Source organism: Schistocerca gregaria, chromosome 9 (genome assembly GCF_023897955.1).
Source record: "Schistocerca gregaria isolate iqSchGreg1 chromosome 9, iqSchGreg1.2, whole genome shotgun sequence".
Taxonomy (NCBI): domain Eukaryota; kingdom Metazoa; phylum Arthropoda; class Insecta; order Orthoptera; family Acrididae; genus Schistocerca; species Schistocerca gregaria.
The window spans coordinates 244565545-244592995 of record NC_064928.1 but is presented as its reverse complement, the minus strand read 5'-3'; the positions used below and the strand labels follow the sequence as shown (position 1 = coordinate 244592995).

Below are 27451 nucleotides of genomic sequence, written 5' to 3'. Positions count from 1 at the left end.
GGTTGAAGCAATATATTCGACACCTCATCCAGAAACGCAACATCTCTAAACCTGTACAGCAAGCTATACCGCGATGCAGAGCGCCTCTCTTCCAGAGTCTGCCACTTCAGTTTGCTAAACATCTCCATAACGCTATCACCCTTACTAAATAACCCTGTGACGAAACGCGCCGCTGTTCCTTGGATCTTCTCTATCTCCTCTGTCAACCTGACCTGCTACGGATCCGACACTGATGAGCAATACTGAAGTATAGGTCGAACGAGTGTTTTGTAAGCCACCTCCTTTGTTGATGGACTACATTTTCTATGGACTCTCCCAATGAATCTCAATCTGTGACCCGTCTTACCAACAATTTTATGATTTCACTTGAAATCTTTCCGCACGCATACTCCAAGATATTTTACAGAAGTAACTGCTACCAGTGTGTTCCACTATCATATAATGATACAATGAAGGATCCTCCTTTATGTATTCGCAATACATTACATTTGTCTATGTTAAGGGTCAGTTGCCACTCCCTGCACCAAGTGTCTATCCACTGCAGATCTTCCTGCATTTCGCTGCAATTTCCTAATGCTGCAACTTCTCTTTATACTACAGCGACATCCGTGGAAAGCTGCATGGAACTTACGACACTATTTACTAGGTCATTTATATTTATATTAGTGAAAAGCAATGGCCCCATAACACTCCCCTGTGGCACGCCAGAGGTTACTTTAACGTCAGTAGACGTCTCTCCATCAAGAACAACATGCTGTGTTCTGTTTGCTAGAAACTCTTCAATCCAGCCACACAGCTGGTCTGATATTCCGTAGACTCTTACTTTGTTTATCAGGCGACAGTGCGGGACTATATCGAACGCCTTCCGGAAGTCAAGGTAAATGGCATCTACCTGGGACCCTGTAATATTTTCTTGGTCTCATGAACGAATAAAGCGAGTTTGGTATCTCACGATCGCTGTTTCCGGAATCCATGGTGATTCCTACAGAGTAGATTCTATATTTCCAGAAATGACACGATACGCGAGCAAAAAACATGTTCTGAAATTCTACAACAGATCGATGTCAGAGATATAGGCCTATAGTTTTGGTCATCTGCTCGATGACCCTTCTCAAAAACTGGGACTACCTGTGCTCTTTTCCGATCATTGGGAATCTTCCGTTCCTCTAGAGACTTGCTGTACACGGCTGTTAGAAGGGGCCAAGTTCTTTCGCCTACTCTGTGTAAGATGGAATTCGTATCTCGTCAAGTCCAGTGGACTTGACTCTTTAGTGATTTCCGTTGTCTTTTGATTCGTCTGACACTTATTTCGATGTCAGCAATTTTTTCGTTCGTGCTATCAAGTCAAGACTTGTCTCAAGTAGTGAGCGCCAGCTTTAAATGTTTGTTACTTTGTCAATCATCTTCACTCAGAGCTTGTCAACTTTACACGGACCCTTACGGTCGACTGGTCGTTGTGCTCAGGCCCTTTCTGGAACTCTACGCAGAGCTCTCGCAGCTCCGGACAGCGGTGCAGGCCGGCCAGTTTGCCCAGCAGGCCGCCGCCGACGCCCAGGTCCTCGAGCAGCGGCAGCGCGTCGGACAGCTTGTCGACGTACGCGTCGATGTCGACGGAGCGCAGCTGGAGCGTCAGGACGTCCCCCTTGAGCGAGACGTCCAGGTGGCGGCCGATGCGCAGCCACGGGTCCTCCGCCGCCAGCGAGGACGGGTCGGGCACCAGACCGGCGCGGTCCAGCTCCAGCCACTCCAGCCAGCTGCGGGCCGCCAGCGCCGCCCGCTGCTCGGGCCCCGGCGCCTGGCAGTCCTGCAGCCACAGCTTCCGCAGCCTCCCCAGCTGCTGCAGCTGCGCGTACTCTTCTGGCGGCAGGGCGGCGCAACCTGCCCGTTGAACGTCACTATTAGGCACCACACCTCGTCACAGTACGTTTTACCTTTGTTGTTTTTGTCGCTTAAGGTCGCAGAACATCTGACAAGTAACTCCTCGTGTCAACTTTAAACGGTCAATTACTAGATGAAGCTGAAGTCTATAACTGAGCCCAATCGTCTGTAGTAGAGGGATAGCTAGGAAAGATCAAACTTCCTGTCATTAATACAACGCATGAAATGTGAAACGCTATCTGCAGCTCGAGCTGTATTTGCTAAAATACACTGAAGTGCCAAAGAAACTGCTATACGCATGCGTATTCAAATACGGAGATATGCAAACATTCAGAATACGGGGCTGAGGTCGTCAACGCCTGTATAAGACAAGTGTGTGGCGCAGTGGTTAAACCGGGTACTGCTGCTGAAATGGCAGGTTATCCACACTTAACTGAGTCTGAACGTGGTGGTACAGTCTGCGCACGAGCGGTAGGACCCGGCATCTCCGAGGTGGTCATGAAGTGGGGATTTTTCCCATACGATCATTTCACGAGCGTACCGTGAATATCAGGAATCCGACTTCGCTGCGGCCCGACAGAGATACTCTAAGAATGGGACCGACGACGGCCGAAGAGAAATGTTCGACGTGACGGAAGTGCAACCCTTGCGCAAATTGCCGCAGATTTAAGTGCTGGGCCATCAACAAGTGTCAGCGCGCGAACCATTCTACGACGCATAATCGATGTAGACTTTCGGAGCAGAGGACCCACTCGTTTACCCTTGATGGCTGCACCACACAAAGCTTGACTCCTCGGCTGGGCAGGTCGACACCGACATTGGGATGTTGACTGGAAACATGTTGCCAGGTTGGATGAGTCGCTTCAAATTGTATCGAGCGGATGGAGGTGTACGGGTATGGAGACAACCTCATGAATACGTTGACTCAGCATGTCAGCAGGGTAATGTTCAAGGTGCAGGAGGCTCTGTACTGGTGTGGGGAGTCAGCAGTTGGAGTGATATGGGACACCTGATACGTCTAGATACGGCTCTCACAGCTGACATGTGTAAGCTGTCTGATCACCTGCATCCATTCGTGTCCACTGTGCATTCCGACGGCCTTGGACAATTCCAGCAGGACAGTGCGACACCCCACACGTCCACGACTGCTACAGTGGCCCAAGCAGCACTAATCTGAAATGAAACTTCCGCTGGCCACCAAACGCCCCAGACATGAACATTGAGCATACCTGGCATACCTTGCAATGTGCTCTTCAGAAGAAATCAACTCTTCGTCCTCTTACGGATTTATGGACAGCCCTGTAGGATTCATGGAGTCAGTTCCCTCCAGCACTACCTCAGACCTTATTCGAGTCCATACCACGTCGTGTTGCGGCTCATGGGGGCCCTACACGATATTAGGCAGATGTACGAGTTTCTTTGGCTCCACAGCGTATCTGATAATTGAGGCGGCAAACATACAACGTAAACGATTGTAAAACAGGCATTGAGTCAGAAAATAGCATACTGTTAATGGTTGGTTACAGTAAGCAGAGTGGTGTGGGGTCTCCACATAATAAATGAAGGTGACGAACGACAGTGCCTAACGTCCAGCCGAGCTAAAAGTATTTTCACACGACGAGACAGTCCAGAAGAAGTCGTCCAAGCCGTTTGGAAGTGTTTACTTTCTCGTTGTTTACATACGAAGGAGACCAGTGTTCACGGCAAAGGGACACAATGTTCCTGTGTGCAGCAACACGGAGTTCATCTGGAGGGACAGAAAGCTGAGATGCCTAGTTAGCCTAGCAGCCTCAGCATCAGCATTGGGAGCTTCATTCCCCAACACTCTGATCTGGCCACGGACCCACAAGAACATTATGTTGGGTCCATGAGTCAGCGAGTGCAGTCAGTCTTGGATTCGTTGTACTAAGGGGAAGTCTGTGTCCTCGTATAGTACACACAGGCTCTGCAGGGTACTTAGTGAATCGCAACATAATATACAATTTAGAAGCGTGTGCCCTTGGCTGTACTGGGTGGCCTGATAGAAGACGGAGAAGTCGAGCACTGGTCCACAAGCAGGTACTTTAATGTTTGTCGCCATCGTCAAAGACATCCTACACCACGGTGGGTCTTGGTGCCACCAGTGTAGATGAATGAGCCATCTCCTGGTTGTGTGCAAAGTTGGAGAAACACAGCGACAGGTCGAAACTAGGGTAGTGTCCTTGAGAAAGGAATTAAATCCAAGATGAACACTGACCCTCCAGACAAAGCCAAGGCAGTGAAGGACTCTCACCCATCGAGAACATGGCAGGTAACATGAGGTTTGGATTCCAAAGCAGTCCATCAGACAACTCCAGAAGGCAACAAACAAGTTCCGCTTATCCCTCATTGGCAGTCAAGGGAGGCATGAGAAAAGGATGACTAGGAGGGATGGTTGGGAATGAGGACATGTCACACGTATCTGCTGACGAGAACGTCGCACCTGTGTGGCAGGAATAGTTGGGCAGCTTCTGCATAGATGGGACAGTGTAGAAAGCTTCAGTGAGCAAACATGCCTTGACGGTGGACTTTATTCAGGCAGCCTTAAATAGATGGTCGTGTAGATGAGTAAGCAGAACAGTACATTATTGATCGGACAAGGGATTAATATAAGCGGAGGACTGATTGAGGTGGTTTTTGAGACCAAATGGTGAAGTTTATTAGTCCCACGATTCCGAAGTTACTCACAGAAGAAAGGGGGTCCGATAAAAGTGGATGGATCCAATCACGAGAGAAACTATAAAATAATGAAATTAAAACAGAGTAAAAGGCAAAAAGGTGATACCAAATCCAAAAACTGGAAAAAAGGGGCGATCTTTCCATGGGGGAGTTGCTATCGGATCCCAGCCCGAGAAGACACGGATAGAAGTCCCAACCACAACCATCCTGTCCCTGCTCCAGGAGTAAAGCAAAACCTTATATCTGGAAATAAAAACCACTTCCACAGAGGAAACTGAGGATCAGTTCAAACATCAGTGAATCGTTGCTAATGTACTAAGCACGAAGGGCTGAAAGAAGGATACATGCCCACAACTTGCGAGATGGTGTCAGTCTGGCCCCACAACATTTTGGGGGTGGGTCGTTACGCAGGAGGAAACAGTGGGCGAGCCTGGTATGACCAACGTGTAGACAGCATAAAACAGTGGACTCCTTCCAAGCAAACTGCAGGAGACTCCTTCACTGTGTGAAGTTTATTACTTTGAACAGTATTGCACGAGATGTCGTTCCACTTTTCGGCCAAGATGTAAGCGGAGGAGGATTTTCTGATCAGCTCCCCATGAATCTGCACAGCAACTTTTAGTGTTATTTTATTCTCTTTTGGTATGTTTTCAAACTCAGTAGTGACATTTGCCACCCTAGATCTATTTTATACACAGTACAGTATGGCTAAGGACTCTGCTCGTTGTGAGCAGACAAGCGGAGTTGGCTGCTGTCCATGAACAGCTGGAAGCTGCGTTGGCCGCCGTCGACAAGCTTCCAGCTGGTGCTCGAAGTTGCGGTAACGTCGGGGCGCCAGTGACGAGACCTGCGACACCTCTGATGCCACTGGAATCCCCTGGTGACCCGGACGTCACTGCGGCTTCCGGTAAGCAACATCTGACGGGTCCGTCCTCACTCCAGAGTGGGTGGCAGTGAGTTCGCGCGTCACTGGGTGGAAGGCGAAAGTGGGAGCAGGCCGTGGGCGCCCCTGACAGCTCGGCTAATCCCGCGCGGGCGCTGCGCCTTAGCTCCTGTTGGGCCAGCGGCCGCTTCTCCTACCCAGTCCGTGCGAGTACCGAGGTTGGCTATGCTTGTCATTGGGAGCTGCAACGTTAGGCGGGCGATGAAGCCCCTCAGGGAGATAGCAGGCAAGGCGGGAAATAATTCCTGTCTGCATTCGGTTCCTTTCGGTGGCTGGATGATTTGCTGAAGGCAACTAGCAACGCACGCAGAGTGCAGGCTAAGCTGTCCATTTGTAGTATCGTACCGATGGTATCAACACTAGGTATCTGGTTTGGAGCATAGCTGAAATTCTAAGCCAGAGACTCAGACGGCTCTGCTAGGGTATCTGACGCGAATTTCTGGACCTCCGCTGTAGGGTGCAGAAATTTAGGGTTCTCGTTAATAGGTCAGGCGTGCACTACATGCAGGAAACGGCTACTGGGAACGGGATGTGCGTGTGGAATGCACATGGGCCTTTTTTAGGTTAGAGAACCTCTCCCTTGGGAGCAAAGACGATTTTCCTGTTAACGTAGCCACAGCAACCTCAGGGAATCTTGGTCTTCGCAGGTCAGAGATAGAAAGTATTACTATGATTAAAGTAAACTGCAAGAACATCCAAAAAAGGTCCCAGAATTAGTAACGCTTACTGAAAGTTATAATGCACAAATAATATTGGGAACAGAAAGCTGGTTGAAAACATGTCAATGACAACTAAATCCTAAGTTCAAATTGGAATATTTATAGTAAGGATAGGTTAGTCGCCAATGGTGGCAGCGTGTCTATTGCACTAAAAAAAATTCTATAAGATCTTGTGAGGTTACCACGTATGCCGAATGTGAATTAATATGGGTGACATTAACAAAAAACGGTCAAAAATGGTGATAGGATGCTTTTATAGACCACCTGAGTCAGCATCTGTAGTTGAGTGACTCAGACAGAACTTGCAGCACATCACTAGAAATTTTCCGTCATACCGTTGTAATAGGGGGTGACTTCAACTTGCTAGGTATACACTAAGTGTTATGCCATCACAACTGGTGCCAGACACACGAAACCGTGTGGCATTGACTGGATGATGTCTTGCCCGAAAATTACATTGAGTTGATAGAGAACCAACTGATGAGGGTAACATCCTACACCTCCTGGCAAAACACCTGAACTTATCGAATAAGTCAACGTAGAGGAAGGTATCAGTGATTGTAAGGCTGTGATAGAATCTATGACGACGGGTCCTGCAACGGATGTTAAGAAAGGTAGGAAGATATATTTGCTCAGCAAGGGTGACAGGATACAAATTTTAGAATATCTCAGCAGTCAGCATCGAATATTTGGTGATAAGGACGAAGATGTGGAGAACAAACGGAAAAAGTTCAAAGGCGTTGTTCAATATGCCCTAGACAAGTATGTTCCGAGTAAGATTTTAAGGAATGGGAAAGATCCACCCTGGTTTAATAGCCGTGCCAGAAAAGCGTTACGTAAACAAAGACCACTTTATCTCAGTTAAAGAGAAAAAAGCTGAACGAAGTGAAAATGGGCGTAAGGAGAGCAATGACAGAAGTGTTCAATGATTTTGAAAGTAAGGCGTTGTCAACCGACCTGAGTAAAACCCCCTAAGAGATTTTGGTCGCAGGTAAAAATCAAGCAGTGAGTCAAAATCATCTATTGATTCTATCAGCGACCACACCGGCACCGAAATGAAAGATAACAGAAGGCCGAAATACTGAATTCGGTCTTCCAAAGTTGTTTCACCCCGGAAGATTGTAGCACTGTCCCTCCCTGCAATCGTCGTGCGAACATTGTAACGGCAGATATTGAAATTACCGATCACGAAACTGGAAAGCAGCAACTGACGCTTAGTAGCGGAAAGACTTCAGGACCAGATGAGATACCTGTAAGATACTATAAAGCTTATGCGGAAGAACTTGCTCCCCTGCCAGCAGTAGTTTATTGTAGATCGATCGAACAACGAAATGTAACTAACGACTGGAAAAAATCGCAGGTCGTTCCCGTTTTTAAGTAAGGTCGTAAGACAAATCCACACAATTAGAGACCTATATCATTGACAAGGCCCCGGAAGTAGACAACATTCCATTACAACTACTGATAGCCTTGGGAGAGCCACCCCGACGAAACTACCATCTGATGAGTAAGATGTATGAGCCAGGGCTTATCACTCTCAAACTTCAAGAAGAATATAATAACTCCAACCCCAAAGAAAGCAGGTGTTGATAGCTGTGAAAATTACCGAACAGTCAATTTAATAAGCAAATACTAACACGAATTCTTTACAGACGAATGGAAAAACTGGCAGAAGCCGACCTCGGGGAAGATCAGTTTGGATTCCGTAGAGATGTTTGAACACGCGAGGAAATACTGACCCTATGACTTATCTTAGAAGAAAGATTAAGAAAAGGCAAACCTATGTTTCTAGCATTTTCAGACTTACAGAAAACTTTTAACAATGTTCACTGGAATACTCTCTTTCAAATTCTAAAGTTGGCAGGGGTAAAATACTGGGAGCGAAAGGCTATTTACAATTTGTACAGAAACCAGATGGCAGTTATTAGAGTTGAGGGGCATGAAAGGGAAGCAGTGGTTGGGAAAAGAGTGAGACAGGGTTGTAGCCTCTCCCCGATGTTATTCAATCTGTATATTGAGCAAGCAGTAAAGGAAACAAAAGCAAAAATTTGGAGTAGGTATTAAAATTCATGGAGAAGAAATAAAAACTTTGAGGTTCGCCGATGACATTGTAATTCTGTCAGAGACAGCAAAGGACTTTCAAGAGCAGTCGAACGGAATGGACAGTGTCTTGAAAAGAGGATATAAGATGGACATCAACAAAAGCAAAACGAGGATAATGGAATGTAGTCAAATTAAATCGGGTGATGCTGAGAGAAATAGATTAGGAAATGAGACACTTAAAGTAGTAAAGGAGTTTTGCTATTTAGGAAGTAAAATAACTGATGATGGTCGAAGTAGAGAGGATATAAAATGTAGACTGGCAATGGCAAGGAAAGCGTTTTTGAAGAAGAGAAATTTGTTAACATCGAATATAGATTTATGTATCAGGAAGTCGTTTCTGAAAGTATTTGTTTGGAGTGTAGCCATGTATGGAAGTGAAACATGGACGATAACTAGTTTGGACAAGAAGAGAATAGAAGCTTTCGAAATGTGGTGCTACAGAAGAATGCTGAAGATTAGCTGGGTAGATCACGTAACTAATGAGGAGGTATTGAATAGAATTGGGGAGAAGAGTTTGTGGCACAACTTGACAAGCAGAAGGGACCGGTTGGTAGGACATGTTCTGAGGCATCAAGTAATCACCAATTTAGAATTTGAGGTAGCGTGGAGGGTAAAAATCGTAGAGGGATTCAGAAGGATGTAGGTTGCAGTAGGTACTGCGAGATGAAGCTTGCACAGAATAGGGTAGCATGGAGAGCTGCATCAAACCAGTCTCAGGACTGAAGACAATAATAACAAAAACATCATTGACGTGAATCTGTTTTAGAATTATGGAACGTCGTTCATTACCAAGAATTACGACGTTTTTGGGCAGTGAAGGTCTCTTCTATAAATGTCAACATGGATTTCGCAAACAGAGATCCTGCGAAAGTCAGCTCGCCCTATTGCTCCAGGAGATCCATAGCGAAGTGGACAACGGCGCTTAGGTTGATGCCGTGTTCCTTGGTTTCAGTAAAACATTTGTCACCGCCCGCATTGCCGTTTAATGAGTTAACTACGAGCTCACTGAGTATCAGAGCAGACTTGAGATTGGTCTCAAGACTTTTCAGATAGAACTCATCACGTCGCTCTTAACGAAAGTAAATCGACAGACGTAAAGGACCGTTGCTGTTCACAATCTATATAAATGAGCTACTAGAAAGAGAGTAATGCTCTTGCAGGCAGGCAGGAAGGAAGGAAGGAAGGAAGGAAGGAAGAAAGGAAAGATAATGACGGGCAGAGCTTTATATCTCAACTATCAATCCAAGGTTTTTGAAATATCGATAATGTCAACAATGACGTCACCAGTCAGGCCAGCAACTGGAAGATGTACCCTGTTTCCAAATATCTGATGTAGGTTACCTGAAACTGAAGAGGGAGTAAAACAGTAAAAGAATCTCTGATAATGCTACTACACTATACCCGGAAATGTTTATGGCGAGTACAGTTCTCTTTTTGGGACAGCGTTCGAAGTGACTGAGGGCACGCCTTCGCGCGTGAACTGCCTCGCAGCATTCCTCAGCCCACGTCACACATGGTAGGTAAGAGACTCGGGGAATTTGACACTGCGGCGGTAAGAATACTATTCGCAATGGACTCTACTGGACCATCACTGCTGTGGAAACGTTGATCGTCTAAGGGGTTAGCGGAGCTTCCAGTCAGCTTAAGTAATTTTCTAGTTGGTCGTGCACACAGATCAGACGTGACGAATTGCGCACTGGAAATGGTCGCTCGAGTATGTGCCTGAGGGGACGGACCACTCTGGAGTGTGGGCAAGCTGTGCCGCACAGAACAGAGGATGCAGGTGCGGGAAAGTGTGGTTGGAATCTGGAAAAGGGTGGAGCCACCTGTGTGGAGAGTAATGAGAGGAAACTGGTTGACAGCCGGGGTGGCCGAGCGGTTCTAGGTGCTACAGTTTGGAACCGCGTGACCGCTACGGTCGCAGGTTCGAATCTTGCCTCGGGAATGGGTGTGTATAATATCCTTAGGTTAGTTAGGTTTAAGTAGTTCTACGTTCTAGGAGACTGATGACCTCAGAAGTTAAGTCCTATAGTGCTCAGAGCCATTTGAACCATAAACTGGTTGAGAATATCTACCAGGAGAGAGCCTCTCTAACAGTTTCCCAGAGAGCCCCAAACGGGATGGTGGGTGTTCAAGTCGCCACCTAGCAGAAAGTGTTGAGGGAGCTGAGAGGTAAGCTGCAGTATGTCTGTCTTGGTGAGGTCAGAGGATGGTGGTATGTAGATTTTACATAGGGAAAAGGTATAACTGGAGAAAGACGGACAGCAACAACTTGTACCTGGGTATTCAATGAAATAATTTGACTAAGGATGTCGTCCCAAATGAGCGTCGTGACGCCCCTCTCAGATGGAGTTCCTTTCTCAGAAGGGAAGGTCGAAATCTGCTGCTGTGAAGTGTAACAGGCTGAAGCAGTCTTTAGGGAGTAATTTCGTTTCTTGGAGACTGGCAATTCGCAATGGCAGCTTTGAGTCTGCCCTAGTGATCTGGTGCCACGAATTTTCCACTGGAGATCAGCCATATTGTACTATAAGAGATCTTTCTGCTAGAAGGAGAATTAGACCAGTGGCTGCGGAGCGTCAGATTTCGGTCGCACACTACTGCAGTGCTGTGAAGCTGGAGGACCTTGTTCCATTTTGTCTACAGAGGCACTAGTAACCTACCTGGATGTGTCAGCTGACTCCAGGGTGGAGAATCAGTTGGTAATCCCCACTGGTGAAATGGATGTCGAACCGACAGAGGTGCTGCACGGTGTTACTTTTGTAGAGGATCTCCGATGTGGGGAAGAGGAGTAACGTTCGACCCCTCGATACCTTTTAGTCTACCCGACGTGAACCCATACGTTCGCTGACGAGCACAAAAAGGCATTCTGGGAATATTCCGTTTTAAATTTCCGTGCTTATGGTTGCATCACAATGACTTCACCAGTGTGCGAAGGTTTTTTGGTGTGTTTAACTGCAGTGGACAGAGGTGAGAATGTCACCTTAGAACTAGGCGATTTCAAAACCGTATAACTGAACTGGAGGTAGCGGGTGTGCATGGCTACATCTCTTGTGGGCTGTGATTTACCAACAATGGTACTGTAGCTGCTGGACAGTGGCTTTTGGGTAGACGACATTTTGCGAGCGACATGGGGTGGTACCTTTCCCTTCACCCAGTCTGCTGAATGGCTTGCTCACTGAGGTACACTAGACATTTGTGGGATGAAGTGGCACGGTTGCTAGTGCAATTAACGCAGTGGGGAGGAGAAGATGGATAATCCCCTTATTAACATCCGAGTCACAAGTTACACATTTGGCAGAGTCTTTACATGGCACGCAGGTACGGTTATAACGCTGACACTGGTAGCAACACATTAGGTTCAATGTGTAGGATCTCTCGATGGCTTCATAGACCACCTTGATCTACAATGCGAGCTCCAGTCGATTAAATATTAAGAGGGTGAGGGTAGGCACTAATCCTGCATCAACCGTCTTCATAACCTGATGGACTGGTTACACCTTGATCAAAAAGAAAATAATGTATATCTACCTCAGTGATTCCGTCAACCAGCCCAACTACATGAATTCGGTGTTTTACGAGCCTCTACACGAACGGGGTATCTGTGGAGAAGCATAGCTTTAAGCTTTTGGGCTTAAAAGGCACTTTGTCTCAAGAAGAAAAGCTATTGCTTAAGCGAGTGGAGGGCTTCAGTGTGCCTGCAGATGTGTCACACCTTGCTGAATGATTAATGGGTTCAATGTAAAGTACTGACAACCACCATCAGTGCATGATGCCGCGGCGAAACGGGATGCAACTGGAAGATTTTTAGTGTGTGGTTGGTTAGTTGATTGAAAGAGGGGGCGGGAAGGGATCAAACTGCTAGGTCATCGTTCCCATGTTCCCGGTAAAATAATTACAACGGAAAAAAGAGGAGACGTACAACACAATAACAGGAGAAAGGAAGAACCAGAAGAGTAACAGAAGGGCAACCAATACTACAGTGGACAAAACAGGAAGAGAAAACTACAAATAAGCAAGAAACAGAAGGGGTAAAAAGAACAGATGACCGTGGCTGGCCGACCATGAGGATAAAAAGGGAAATCCAGCCACCCTGCGACACATTAAAAGATTCACCCTAAAAGCATTAGTGTTCAAACACAAAGGGACAAAGGGCATGCGCTAAAACTTATTTAAAATGATACAACCCACCTTCACGTATAAAACGTAAAACTAAATTAGCTGATGAAGCGTTGTCAGCTAAAATTAATGGCTGTGAGTCCGGTAACTGAAGGGTCTGTCACAGGGCAACCACAGAAGGACGGCTCACTAAGATATGGGCCACCCTCAGCCGGGCGCCGCAGGAGGCAGCCGTGGCTCACCAAAGCGAGGCCAATGCGGAGCCGGCAGAGAACCACTGAGTCCCTGCGAGAGGCCCGCATGGAGGACTGCCACACATTTGTAGTCTCCTTAACAGCATGCAGTTTGTTGTGCGTGCTGAAGTTATACCATTTCGCCTCCCGAAGCCGCAAATCCTTGGGGTGTAGTACTGAATGCAGGTCAGTTGCAGAGAAGCCGATCTCCATAAGCGGTTTCTGCGTAGCCTTTTTGGCCAGCCCGTCAGCAAGTTAATTGCCCGAGATTCCGACGTGACCTGAGGTGCCGACAAAGACCACTGAACGACTGGACCGTTCCAGGGCACAGATGGACTCCTGCATGGTCGCTACCAAAAGATGGCGAGGGTAGCACTGGTCGTTAGCTTGTAGGCGGCTCAAGGAGTCCGTACACAGAACAAACGCCTCTCCAGAACATGAACAGATGTGCTCAAGAGCACGAGATATACCCACCAGCTCCGCCGTGAAAACACTGCAGCAATCGGGCAAGGAATACTTTTCAATACCTCTTCCATGGACATACGCGAATCCGACATGAGCATCAGCCATCGAGCCGTCGGTGTAAACCACTTCGTGGCCTCGGTACATGTCAAGAATCTAGAGGAAGTGGCAGCGGAGAGCCGTGGTGTTAGCAGACTTCTTTGGGCCACGTGAAAGGACCGGGCGAAGCCGCGGCCTAGGCGTACACCATGGAGGTGTACGTGAATGGACCGCAAGTATAGGACTCCAGTTCGGACAGAACGGATCGGACACGAACTGCAATTTGAAGCCCTGAACGGGGCCGTCGATGCGGGAGATCCGCCGTGGGTGGGAAAAGGAGGCTGATTCGGATGAGCAGGAGAACATGTGCCACGTAATTGGCCAGCAGTCGTGCACGCCTAACCTGCAATTGGGGGGACTCAAGCCTCCACAGACGCTGTCACCAGACTGCTCCTAAAAGCTCTTGTCGCTAGGTGAATGCCGCAGTGGTGCACTGGGTCGAATAAACGCAATTCTGAAGGTGCCGCCGAACCATAAACCAGACTCCCTTAGTCAAAGTGGGACTGAACAAAGGCTCAGTAGGGCTGCAGCAGCGTAGAGCGACCTGCACCCCAGTTGGTGTTGCTCAGGCAGCAGAGAGCACTGACATGTTGCCAGCACTTACGCTTAAGCTGACATAGATGAAGCCAAGTCAATTGAGCATCGAAAACCAGTCCTAGGAATTGGTATGTCTCCACTAAAGTGAGTGGATCGTGATTAAGGTAAAGTTCTGTTTCTGGATGAACGGTACGACGCCGACAGAAACCCGTGACATACGACTTTGCTGCTGAAAACTGGAAGCCGTGGGCTAGAGCCCATGACTGCACCTTGTGAATGGCTCCCTGTAGGCGCCGCTCAGCATCACCAGTCCTGGTGGAGCAGTACGGAATGTTGAAATCGTCTGCATACAGTGAAGGTGAGAGATGGCCCTACATCATCTGCTAGACCATTAATGGCCACTAAAAATAGAGACACTCAATTCAAAGCCCTGCAGGAGCCCCTGGATATGGGGGGGGGGGGTGGAGGGGGGACTATGGGAGGCACCAACTTGGACACAAAGTACGAAGCGAGAGAAAATTTTGGATAACAATCTGAGACCCCAGTCATATAATGCGTCAAAGATATGATATCGCCTGATAGTGTTTCATGCATTTCGTAAATCACAAACCACGGCAACCAGGTGTTGGTGTCTGGAAAAGGCTGTTTGAATGGCAGACGCGAGGGACAGGATTATCAGTGTTAGAGTGACCTGGGCAGAAACCACCCTGACATGGAGCCAGTAGGCCATGTCACTCCAGAACCTAACCCAACCTTCGACCCACCATACCCTCTAGCAGCTTACCAAAAACGTTGGTGAGGCTGATGGGCCGATAGCTATCCACATCAAGCGGGGTTTTACCGGGTTTGAGCTCCGAAAGGATGGTGCTCTCCTGGCACTGCATTGAAAGACACCATCACACCACATCCGGTTGAGGATGATATGTCGTAGTCAGGCTAGATATGTTTAATCTGACTGTGGATCTGATCTGGCCCAGCAGTTGTGTCAGGGCAATGTGCAAGGCACTTATAAGCTCCCACTCTGTAAAGGGGGCATTACAGGGTTCACTCCATCGTGTAGTGCATGGAAAGACGTTCCCTTCCAGCCGGCGTTTGAGTGTGCGAAAGGCTGGGAGGTAATTCTCCGACGCAGAGGCTCGAGCACAGTGCTTGGCAATCGCGTTTTCGTCGGTACATAACTCGCTATTTATAACACCAGGGACAGCTGTTGGGGCCTCGTACCCGAAAAGACGTTTGATCTTTGCCCAGACTTGGGAAGGTGACGTGTGGCACCCAATGGTGGAGACGTATCTCTCCCAACACTCCTCCCGTTGTTTGATAAGGTAGTGAACACGGGCACGGAGCCATTTGAAGGCTATGAAGTGCTCTAGGCAAGGATGCCACTTATGCCACTGTAGAGATCGCCGACGCTCCTTAATTGCTTCAGCGACTGCCGGCGACCACCAAAGGACTGCCTTACGACTCAGGCGCCCTAAAGAGCGAGGGATCCTGTTTTCTGCCACAAACGATTGTTGTAGTCACCTGCTCAACCGTCACATCGATGTTACTGTGTGGGGGAGATTCAACAGTGACAGCAGAGGTGAAAGTTTCCCAGTCCGCCTTGTTTAAAGCCAATTGGGCAGTCTTCTGTGGGCCTGACGCCACTGCAGAGATAGGAAGATGGGGAAGTGGTCACTACAACACAGGTAGTCTTGCGCTCTCCAGCGGGCTGCAAATTAATAAATCAATGGCCGTGTAACTACCATGAGCCACACTGAAATGTGTTGCGGCCCCAGTGTTTAGGAGGCAGAGGTCGAACAGAGACAGTGAAGTTCCGACATCTCTGCCTCGGCCAGTAAGCACGGTGCCTTCCCACAAGGGGTCATGGGCGTTAAAATCTCTTAGAAGTAAGAAAGGTTTAGGGAGTTGTTCAATCAGTGCATTTAATACATTCAGCGATACTGCACCATCTGAAGATACACATTGCAGACAGTTATTTCGTGTGTCGTCGTCGTTCTGACAGCCACAGCTTCAAGAGGAGTTTGAAGGGGCACAGGTTCACTACAGACTGACACTATTATAGTCGCTACAGTTCCTGTAGTATTCCTTATAGCCGTTCAGGGCTAGGGTCCGCATTGCCAGGAATCAGGTTTCCTGGAGGGAAAAGCGTAACAGTTGCCGCAGCTCAGCCAGGTAGAGAAAAACTCGTAGCATTTCCACTGAAGGATGACGTCATTGTGAGACTGGGAAGGCATGGAACATTGAATGAGGCAGTTTACGCGTCAGGGTTACCTGCTGCCACCGACTTTTTTGCCTGAGCCGTCTATATCAATTGTGTTTGAGGGTCCAGTGAGATCTAGGTCCTCAGCGGATGCCAGAATCTCCACATCTGAAGACGCAGAGCTTGTAGGTAGCAGTGGTATGGGTGCCACCGCAATTCCCTTTGTCTTGGGGACCCTTTTTGGATTTCTCTCGCTGCTCCTTGGGTTTCGCTGGATGGGTTGACAGGACTGAAGATGAGCGTGAAGCCCTATGACCGGCTGCTTTTGGGCTCTTCAGCCACTGGCAGATGTCTTTCCCACTAGCAGAAACCTGGGAAGGGAGTGGCCCAAGAGACGCCTTCCTAGTGGGATGAGCCAAGAAAGACGTTTCTCCAGCTCAGAAGTGGGGACTGATATCCCCGATGGTTGGTGGGGTGTTTCCGAAGTATCAACAGGGAGGGAAGTGCCCCCATCATCGAGAGTCCAGGTGTAGTCTTCAGTTTGTGAGAGGCGACAGGAAAGCAAGGAACTGACGGGGGCGGCAACTGTTCTCGCAGCGGCGGCGTAAGAGGTCATAGCCATAGGACGTAGGTGCTCAAATTTCGTCTTAACCTCAATGTAGGTCTGTCAGTCCACCAAGCGGATCTTGTTTGCTTACTGAACACTGGAAAACTTTATCTGCCTACATGTCAACCTACTCTTATTTGTACCTAACGGTCGGTACCATTCAGCTAGCTAGGTGCTTTGAATGGTTTGCTCTTGCTGATGCACACTTGAGTGAGGCCAGACAGTATCATTTAATTGGCATCGTTGCGGTTGTTTGTGTTGTTCTCGTGTTGCATGTCTGCTAGTGGCAGCAGCGGTCGGTCCTATCTTTAGGGCGTCGACATCGTTTTTCCGGGTCGTGAGAGCCAGTTCTGTTGGGGACTGAGGAGCAGACAGGTCGGAGCAGTGCCGAAACACTGAACCACTGACGGCACGCAAGGACTGCCGGATGGAAGGGCTGTGGTCACCGACCTCGTCGTAAGCTGGATCCAGCACGCTTTAAGAAGAGTACATTTTAATCCAAGTAGAGGAACCCCTGCCATTGTGGTATCTCGCGATTCTCCAGTGACTTGGGTTCCTGTTGCTGCTCAGTGTCGCCGACGCGAAGAGCAGCGAATGGAGTGCTTGGGGAAGACGTATTAGCTTTCCTCGACTTATTACTGTTTACTGCGTTTAAATTGTTACAATTTGTTAAGTTCAACCAGTGGAAATTTTTCTTGCTGGTGATTGCTGACACCCCAGTTACCTGCCCTGGGGCTAAGTGCATGTAACGGCAGTGTACGTTTCCTAACCTTGCCGCTACTGTCCGGTAAGGCGTGTAGTTTTGGCAGCTTTCTTGATTGTAGGCCGGTTGATGATTCTTCTGCTGTGGTGGTAGTGATTCCTCTCTCGTTCCAGGCTCTCTATGCACAGTATTCTGGGGACGCAGCGCAGACCGCCGGCTCCGGCTTTGGCGAGTTGTTCCATTGTTGCATCTGGTTTATCGGACGTCAGTTAACTCCAGCAAGATCATTAGTCATTCGTTAGACTGCCACTAGTCTGAGTTACCATCTTGTGAAGTGAATGCAACTCCTGGCTGCCTGTCTCATCGCTCGTTAAACTGTTTGTTGCTGGACCTTTCCAGAGGTCGATGCCTGGAGCACCGTCTGTGGCCCCCTTGGTTCTTGTAAGACGTGTGGTCTAAAAGGATGTCTGATGGGCAGTAGTTCAGTGTAACGCTCCTTCAGTCCACGCCTTCTGCGGGTATAATATCCCTCAGTACCCTTTAACGAACTTATGTACTGGTGTTTGTGTTTTATTATTTTATTTACTACAATACCCTGTAATGTCTACATTAGAGGTTATATATGTCTAGTTAATAGTTCTGATCGCCCTCTGGAATAAATCTATCAGAGTAGTGTTCAGTGGATGTTAATGGTTATCTTACAAAGTTTACTATCTTATTTCACCCATTTGGTGATCAGTTGCTTGTTTTAATTAACCTTTGCTATTGTGTTTGCTGTTTTACAGCAGGTTTCTAAATTTTATTATATTATTGCCGTTCCTGGCGTGTAAGGGCGTCTGCCTAGATCATAGTGACTTGCTTTTAAAACATCTGTTGTATATTTTATGATCATTTGCTAAATTTTAACTCACTGAAAACTAAGAACACTTACAGTTTTTTATTGCTTCATTAATAAACTTAGTATTTTTATTTATTGTTGAGTCTGGAATTTCTGGTTTAAAATAAATTGTGTGTAACTGTAAAAGGCAACCAATAGTAACTGATTACGGCCCCGTCCACAATCTTAACCGAATCGTGCCTTCCCTTGACTACCAGGTTTCAGGTCTTATACAGCGGAAGACATATGGCCGAACGTCCAGTGCTTAAAGCACCGGATCGAGGGAGGGACATATGGCTTGACGTCACAGCGGTAGACCATCACCTTGACCTTGTCAAGGTGTCAACCTCAAGGGCCAAAATGAAGGCACTGGTGGCACCCTGGTTTTCCCTCGGACCCCGATGGACGCGCTGAATGAAATGAACACCTCGACGCTCTAAACTGGCGCGCAGTTCGTCGTCAGACTGAAAAAGAAGGTCTATGTGGACTATAGTACCCTGGACCATATTTAAACTCTCATGGGGCGTGATGGTAAACATTCCCCAGCTTGTCACAAGCGAATAATGCCCATGACTGGGCAGAGGATGCTGTTTTTATCAAGACTGACCCACAGCGCATTTTGGACAAGCCCTCAACCTCCTCAAGCTTGTCCTATAAATGCTCCACAAAAAACTGAGGCTTCATGGACATGAATTATTCCCCTTCAACTCTCGTACGTAGGAAGTACTGGGGCGAATAAGCTTCGCTGCCAGCCTGGTATTCCTCCCATTGTGTGGCCAGGGAGGGTAATGATTTGGGGTCGTGGTTCAAATGGCTCTGAGCACTATGGGACTTAACATTTGAGGTCATCAGCCACCTAGAACTACTTAAACGTAACTAACCTAAGGACAACACACATCCATGCCCAAGGCAGGATTCGGACCTGCGACCATGGTAGTCGCGCGGTTCCGCACTGAAGCACCTAGAACCACTCTACCACTGCGGCTGGCTTTGGGGTCATATTTCGTAGCATTGAAGTTAGACTTTGCCCACTTAGAGACTGCTGGCGGTGCACCACCAGCAAGCGATGACGTACTACCGCCGCGCGGGATTAGCCGAGCGGGCTGAGGCACTGCCGTCATGGACTGTGCGGTTGGTCCCGGAGGAGGTTAGGTTGGTTGGTTTGTGGGGGTTGAAGGGACCAGACTGCTACGGTCATCGGTCCTTTTTTCCAAATACTAAGAACACCCACAGAGAATAAAAACGATCAACAGGCGATAAGACAGACGACACAGAACAAGAGAGACGTAGACAAACACCACACAAGACGAACTGAAATCTCACAGAGTGTGACGGTGGTTGGCCGACCATACAAACAAAAAGGGAAAAGCCAACCACCGAGAAACACATGAAAAATCAGACAAATCTTAGGCCAGAGGCCAGAATCAACACAAAAAACACACACATTAAGCGATAAAATCCCTCTGCCCGAATAAAACGCAGAACTATGTCCGCTATGGAAGAGTCGTCAGATAAAAGCGCAGAGAGCGTATCAGGCAGCGCAAAAGTCTGCCTGAGAACAGTTAAAAGTTCGCACTCCAATAGAATAAGGACGCCCCACAACGACAAAGACGGGGATCCTCACGACACAGTAAATAACTGTGCGTGAGTCGGGTGTGGCCAATGCGGAGCCGACAAAGGACGACTGAGTCCCTGCGGTTGGCTCGCATGGATGACCGCCACACAGTAATCGTCTCCTTGATACGGCGGAGTTAGTTTGGCACGGGCAGGTTGCGCCAATCAGTGTCCCATAAATAGAAAACTTTGCGGCGTAATAGTGCCCGCAAATCAGTCGCCGGGAGGCCAATCTCCAGAGATGGTGCACTGGTGGCCTCTTTCGCCAGGCGGTCAACAGTTTCATTTCCGGGTATCCCAACATGGCCCGAGGTCCACATAATGGCCACAGATCGGCCGCAACGGGCAAGAGTATGCAGGGACTCCTGGATAGCCATCACCAGACGAGAACGAGGGAAAACACTGGTCGAGAGCTCGTAAACCGTTCAGGGAATCGCTACAGATAACGAAGGACTCACCTGAGCAGGAGCGGATATACTCTAGGGCACGAAAGATGGCGACCAGCTCAGCAGTGTAAACACTGCAGCCAGCCGGCAACGAACGTTGTTCAGAATGGTCCGCTAGAGTTAGTGCATAACCGACACGACCAGCAACCATTGAAACGACGGTATAGACAACGCCAGAGCCCTGATACGTGGCCAGGTTGGAATAAAAGCGGCGTCGGAAGGCCACTGGAGGGACTGAGTCCTTCGGGCCCTGTGCCAAGTCCAGCCGAAGGCAAGGGCGAGGCACCCATCATGGGGGTGTACGCAGAGGGGCACGGAAAGGAGGTCGTACAGGGAAACACCCAAGCCCGCAGAGTAGCTGTTTGACGCGTACGGCGATCAAAACCCGACCGGGGCCGACGTTCTGGCAAACGGATGACTGACTGCGGGAACAGGACACGATAATTTGGATGCCCGGGCAAGCTAAAAACATGGGCAGAATAAGAAGCCAGTAATTGTTGGCGTCGTAACCGCAGTGGAGGGACACCTGCCTCCACAAGTATGCTGTCCACAGGGCTGGTCCGGAAGGCACCAGCGGCAAGGCGTATCCCGCTGTGGAGGATTGGGTCCAGCAGCCGTAACGCAGATGGGGACGCTGAGCCATAAGCCAGACTCCCACAGTCCAGACGGGACTGGATTAACGCCTGGTAAAGCCGTAGGAGAATAGGTCGGTCGGCGCCCCACCTGGTGTGGCTCAGGCATCGCATAGCATTTAGATGCCACCAACACGCATGTTTAAGCTGCCGAATATGAGGCAGCCAAGTCAACCGGGCATCAAAAACCACCCCCAAAAACCTATGTGACTCCACCATTTTAAGAAGCTCACCGTGAAGATAAAGCCGCGGCTCCGGGTGAACAGTGCGTCGCCGGCAGAAATGCATAACGCAGGTCTTGGCTGCCAAAAACTGAAAACCATGCGCTACAGCCCAAGACTGCGCCTTACGGATTGCGCCCTGTAGCTGACGTTCACCAGCTGCAATGCCATTAGAGCTGTAGTAAAGGCAGAAGTCGTCAGCATCCAGGGAAGCGGAGACAGAATTTCCCACGGCAACAGCGAGCCCGTTAATGGCTAATAAAAACAGACTCTTAGAACAGAACCCTGTGGCACACCGTTCTCCTGGACTTGGGAGAAACTATACGAGGCCGCGACGTGCGCGCGGAAGGTACGATACGACAGAAAATTGCGGATGTAGATCGGCAGAGGGCCCCGAAGGCCCCATCCATTAAGCGTAGAAACGATGTGATGACGTCATGTCGTATCATACGCCATCCGCATGTCGAAAAAGACAGCGACCAGATGCTGACGGCGGGCAAAGGCAATACGGATGGCCGACTCCAGGCTCACCAGATTGTCGGCGGCGGAGCGGCCTTTACGGAACCCACCCTGAGACGGAGCCAGAAGGCCCCGAGACTCCAGGACCCAATTCAAGCGCCGGCTCGCCATCCGTTCAAGCAACTTGCAAAGAACGTTGGTGAGGCTAATGGGACGGTAGCTGTCCACCTCCAAAGGGTTCTTCCCCGGTTTCAGAATGGGGACAAGACTTTCCCGCCATTGCGACGGAAACTCACCCTCGACCCAAATGCGGTTGTAAAGGTCGAGGAGGCGTCGCTGGCAGTCCACTGAAAGGTGTTTGAGCATCTGAGAGTGGCTGCTATCTGGGCCAGGAGCGGTATCAGGACAAGCGGCGAAGGCACTGCGGAATTCACACTCACTGAATGGAACATTCAGGATGGTGGGTGCGAAAAGAAAGACTCCGACGTTCTATCCGCTCTTTAGTGGAGCGGAAGCCCAAGGGGTAGTTGGCAGAAGCGGAATTCAGAGCGAAGTGCTCTGCCAAGCGGTTTTCAATGACATCGGAGTCAGTACAAACTGCTCCATTCAGTGAGAACGCAGGGACGCTGACAGGGGTCCGATAGCCATAGAGGCGGCGCATCTTGGCCCAGACCTGCGATGGAGTGACATGGAGGCCAATGGTGGACACATACCGCTCCCAGCACTCCTGCTTGCGTTGGCGGATAATGCGGCGGGCTCGCGCACGCAGCCGTTTGAAGGCGATAAGGTGTTCGATTGAGGGATGTCGCTTGTAACGCTGGAGCGCCCGCCGACGAGCTTTAATCGCTTCAGCGATCTCAGGCGAACACCAAGGCACAGTCCGCCGCCGAGGGGACCCAGAAGAACGGGGAATGGCAGATTCGGCTGCAATATCGATGCCGGCGGTGACAGATTGAACGACTGCATCAATGTCATCGCTAGAGAGGCTCAATAGCGGCAGTGGAGGAGAACAAGTCCCAGTCAGCCTTATTCAGAGCCCATCTGCTAGGGCGCCCAGAAGACTGACGCTGTGGTAGTGACAGAAAGATCGGAAAGTGGTCACTACCACACAGGTCGTCATGCACTCTCCATTGGACAGACGGTAAGAGGCTAGGGCTACAGATCGAAAGGTCAATGGCGGAGTATGTGCCATGTGCCACACTGAAGTGTGTGAAGGCACCATCATTTAAGATCGAGAGATCGAGCTGCGCCAAATGCTCAACGATGGCGCCTCGGCCTGTTTCCACTGACCCACCCCACAGAGGATTATGGGCGTTAAAGTCGCCCAGTAACAGGAAAGGTGGCGGCAATTGAGCTATCAGAGCAGCCAGGACATGCTGCGCGATATCACCATCTGGTGGAAGGTAAAGACTGCAGATGGTAACAGCCTGTGGCGTCCACACCCGAACAGCGACAGCCTCTAAAGGTGTTTGGAGAGGTACAGACTCGCTGTGAAAATAGTTCAGGACATAGATGCAGACGCCACCAGACACCCTTTCATAAGCTGCCCGGTTCTTATAATAACCCCGGTAGCCACGGAGGGCGGGGGTTCGCATTGCCGGAAACCAAGTTTACTGCAGAGCAATGCAGACGAAAGGGTGAAGGCTGATAAGTTGGCGGAGCTCAGCTAGATCGTGGAGAAACTGCTGCAGTTCCACTGGAGGATGGTGTTGTCCATGGCTGAGAAAAGCGTGACGGGACTGGGAAGGGAGATTACGCCGCTGGGTCACCTGCTGCCTCCGATTTAGCACCTGTGATAGTGCTTTCCATGGCTTCTGATGGACCGGCGAGATCAAGGTCCTCAGCGGACGCCATAATCTCCACCGCATCCTCAGACGCAGAGCCGGTTCCTTGGGCTGAGAGCTCTTCTTGGGTTTCTCACGCCGTTCCTTGGGTCGCACCGACTGGGAGGGCTTTACCGATTCAGTCTCCGGGATGGAGGAGGATCGTGAAGCCCTACGACCAGCTGATTGCGGGCACTTACGCCACTGTCGGTCGTCAGGCTTCTCGCTGGCGGAAACCTGGGAAGGGAGTGACCCAAGGGACCCCTAGCGAGCGTGAGAAGCCGAAAAAGTTGACACTTCTCCGGCTTAGAAGTGGGGACGGACGTCCCCGATGGATGGGATGGTGTTGCTCCTGAGGTAGGTGGCGCAGGAGCAACCCAGTGGGTAGAGCCCCGCACTGGCGAGGGGGCAGGAGGAGTTGTACTACTCGTCGATCCGGCCACAATTGGAGAAACAGACGGGGCTAGCAAAGGTGTTGTAGCAGCAGCGTAGGAAGATATTCTCACAGGATGGAGTCGGTCGTATTTCCTCTTGGCCTCAGTATAGGTTAGTCGGTCCAGGGTCTTTTATTCCATGATTTTACGCTCTTTCTGGAAAATTCGGCAGTCTGGCGAGCAAGGTGAATAGTGCTCCCCGCAGTTGACACAGATGGGAGGCGGGGCACATGGAGTATTGGGATGTGATGGGCGTCCGCAATCTCGACATGTGAGGCTGGAAGTGCAGCGAGAAGACATATGGCCCAACTTCCAGCACTTAAAGCACCGCATAGGGGGAGGGATATAGGGCTTAACGTCACATTGGTACACCATCACCTTGACCTTTTCCGGTAAGGTATCCCCTTCGAAGGCGAAGATGAAGGCACCGGTAGCAATCTGATTTTCCTTCGGACCTCGATGAACGCGCCGGACGAAATGTACACCTCGGCGCTCTAAATTGGCGCGCAGCTCTTCATCAGACTGCAAAAGAAGATCCCTATGGTAAATAACTCCCTGGACCATATTTAAACTCTTATGGGGTGTGATCGTAACGGCAACATCCCCCAACTTGTCACAAGGGAGTAACCGTCATGACTGGGCAGAGGATGCCGTTTGTATCAGGACTGACCCAGAGCGCATTTTTGACAAGCCCTCCACCTCCCCAAACTTGTCCTCTAAATGCTCGACGAAGAACTGAGGCTTTGTGGAGAGAAAAGACTCCCCATCAGCCCTCGTACAAACTAAGAAGCGGGGCGAATAACTGCTACTGCCATCCTGAGACTTGCGTTCCTCCCACGGTGTGGCCAGGAGGGGAACGTTTTCGGATCGTACTTCCGAGCGTTAAACTGAGCCCGAGAACGCTTAGAGACTGCTGGCGGCTGACCACCAGCGAGAGACGATGTACCACGCTTCATTGTGGGTCATCCGCCCTGATGCCACCTACTCCGACCAAGGGCCCTCCCCACGGGCGCCACCCAGCCACGGCAAGAGCCACCTGGCAGGATGGCCGTTGCCGGGAGTCCCGATACCCCAGGAGGATAGGCATCTACTCCTTGGCATACGTGGGGAGTTAACGGCGCAGGCATCAGTAGAGCGATCCCTGTGTTGTCAGGGGGCTACAACCAACAGGGTACATGGCGGCCCCACCACAACGGCTGGCTACCGTGCTGGATGTTAGGTAACACGTGGTCCATGGTCGCCGTCAGTGCAGAAAGAGGCACTGCACAGTGCAAGGTGTTATCTGCACGCAGGAAAAGAGTCATGCCCAAGAGATGGAGAGCGGACAGGACTGCAGTTCAACGGTGTATAAGCTGGCGAAAGGTCTGATCGCAAGATGGACACAATGCACCAAGTAAGGCGCCCTTCCCCAATCGGCTCGCTCTTCGGAAAATTTTGAGAGATGGAGGTCAAACCCAACAGGGGACCATCATATAAGGCCGAAAAGTTTGAGACTCCTTTTAGTCGCCTCTTACGACAGGCAGGAATACCGCGGGCCTATTCTAACCCCGAACCCGCAGAGGGACGTGTGCGTGGCGTAATTCCATTTCCGTTCTCTAGACGTAAGTTGCGTCGCTCGAATCGATGCACTCATTGCAGATTTATCCCCAGCATTGCCAGTGTCTCCTATGGCATGCTCCTTTCGTCTGCTATGCGCCTTCAGAGGGGATCTCACTCGCCTTCAATGATTATTCACACCTCAGATGACCCCTCCCATAACCCAGAAAGAGGGACTTAGCAGCAATTGCTAAGGTAGCAGCTCAGGTTCTCCCCCTCCCTGGATGTGACCTTTACAGTGGGTACATCAAAGCCCTACCAGTCGACCCGAGTCATGGGAGTTATTGATTAGCTGTACCCCGTCACCCTTTACACATCAAGCACGTGAGCTGGCATTCGAGCATGCACAGGAAGGATTAAGTACAAAAAGGGGGACAAACCGAATTGGAGGATGGGCAGGAAAGAATACCTCCAAAACTTTCAGTTGCCCGATTTTACGCACATCTGGTCCCAAGGGAAGAGAGAAAGAATTGGAGGATAGACATGCAGCATGGAGGAAGAAGGGAGGAATACTTCACGGACAGCAGCCCCACGTGTGCCAAGCACGTTTAGAATCCTGTAGGAGGATTACATTTCTAGTATTATAATACTCGTTTTACCAGTAACGTCCAGACATTGCACCAGGCACATACTGATACGAGTTTCTTCGCAAATTATTTGCTGGCAGGGAGACCACGTGGCAACCGGATTTTTGTAGTTTATCAACCCCCCGAAGCAGCTCGCTACAAACCTTCAATTCTCGAGGAACTTTAACTCATTAAATGTAAGGCGATTTGTATGGCAGGCTGTGTGACTCAGTAGCATTGGAGAATGGTAATTGGATAATCAGTGTCTCACTTCTCAACTTATCTTTTTCTTTTATTTACTTAGTTCACTTATGTGCACTACTTCGAACATAGTTTAACACACCTGATCTTTTATCAATATGCATGTCCTGTTCTTTCTAATTATGTATTGGTTCACTGCAAATAAATTTTCAACCATCGATATTTTATAGGAAAATGTTAATATAGGTTCTTATAGTTATTCAGTTTTTCTTAATTTAAACCGTCTTTCATGAAATATTTGTAATTAATAATTTAAACACGGGATACATTCGTGATATTTAAAAAAAGACTTGCATTTTTCGTAATACAATGATGTTCCAGTTAGCAAATACTTGATTAATTTTACTCGTGTATTAAAATGATGTAGATAATCTAACTGGACGAGAAATTTGAAACAAGAAAGGTTATAAGTTGAAGAGGTACTTTCAAGATCATAACGTTCTGATGTCTATTCTCTGATGGAGAGCCATGTTGATGAGCACACGCTACTAGCACATGGGATCAGGTAAGACTGGTACAATTTATATTCAGTGTTAAGGAAAAGTTTTCCGTTTGCTGTAAGCTGGCTTCGTTTACTAGTGTCACTCCGCACACAAGTATTTGGGTCAGGTGTGCGTCCGAGAAGCAACATTGTTTACCAATTCGTAAATGCTTGGAAGCTGGTAATTGTATCAAGTGGATTTTATTTCTTTCTGTATTATCTTATATTCTTCAACATTTAATGTTCGTAGGATGTAAGATTACTTTTGTTCTGGTCGTTCTGGATTACGTATCCAACGAGGCTGCCTCGCTTTATGTGCTGAAGTGTAGATTAGATTATCCCTACAAGATTGTAAACTATATCATTTGTCTTTAAAGGTCAATATACCCATCACTGAAACCGAATGTTACAAGCTATTTTCCAACGGCGTATTACCCTGTATTTATTTCTTTTATTTGCACCAGACCAGTGAGCCATTAGCTTTTCATGCTACGCAGGTCGAATATGCTACTCACAGACAACTGCAGAGTAGGCGGTCAGAATTATAGAACAGTAGAAGCTCTACGCACGCGTGTTGGCTTTCAGGGAAGAAGCAAAGCTATGTATTTTCTGATCGACACTGGCATGATGTATGTGGGTGCACTACCTCACTAAATTGCTACGATTAAATATCCTATAGGAATTCAGCATTACTAAATCTTTCAGCTAATGAACTACACACACGTACACACACGTACACACACG

General features: G+C 49.0%; 1 protein-coding gene across 1 annotated transcript in view; it reads right to left on the bottom strand.

Moving 5' to 3' along the window:
* Positions 1 to 1318: 1318 nt before the first annotated feature.
* LOC126291874 (uncharacterized) overlaps positions 1319 to 27451 on the bottom strand; it is a 39844-nt gene continuing 13711 nt past the window's right edge. The window contains exon 4 of the mRNA XM_049985599.1: positions 1319 to 1878. Coding sequence (XP_049841556.1) covers positions 1406 to 1878 — 473 coding nt within the window. The 3' untranslated portion in view covers positions 1319 to 1405. The remainder of the gene's footprint in view (positions 1879 to 27451) is intronic.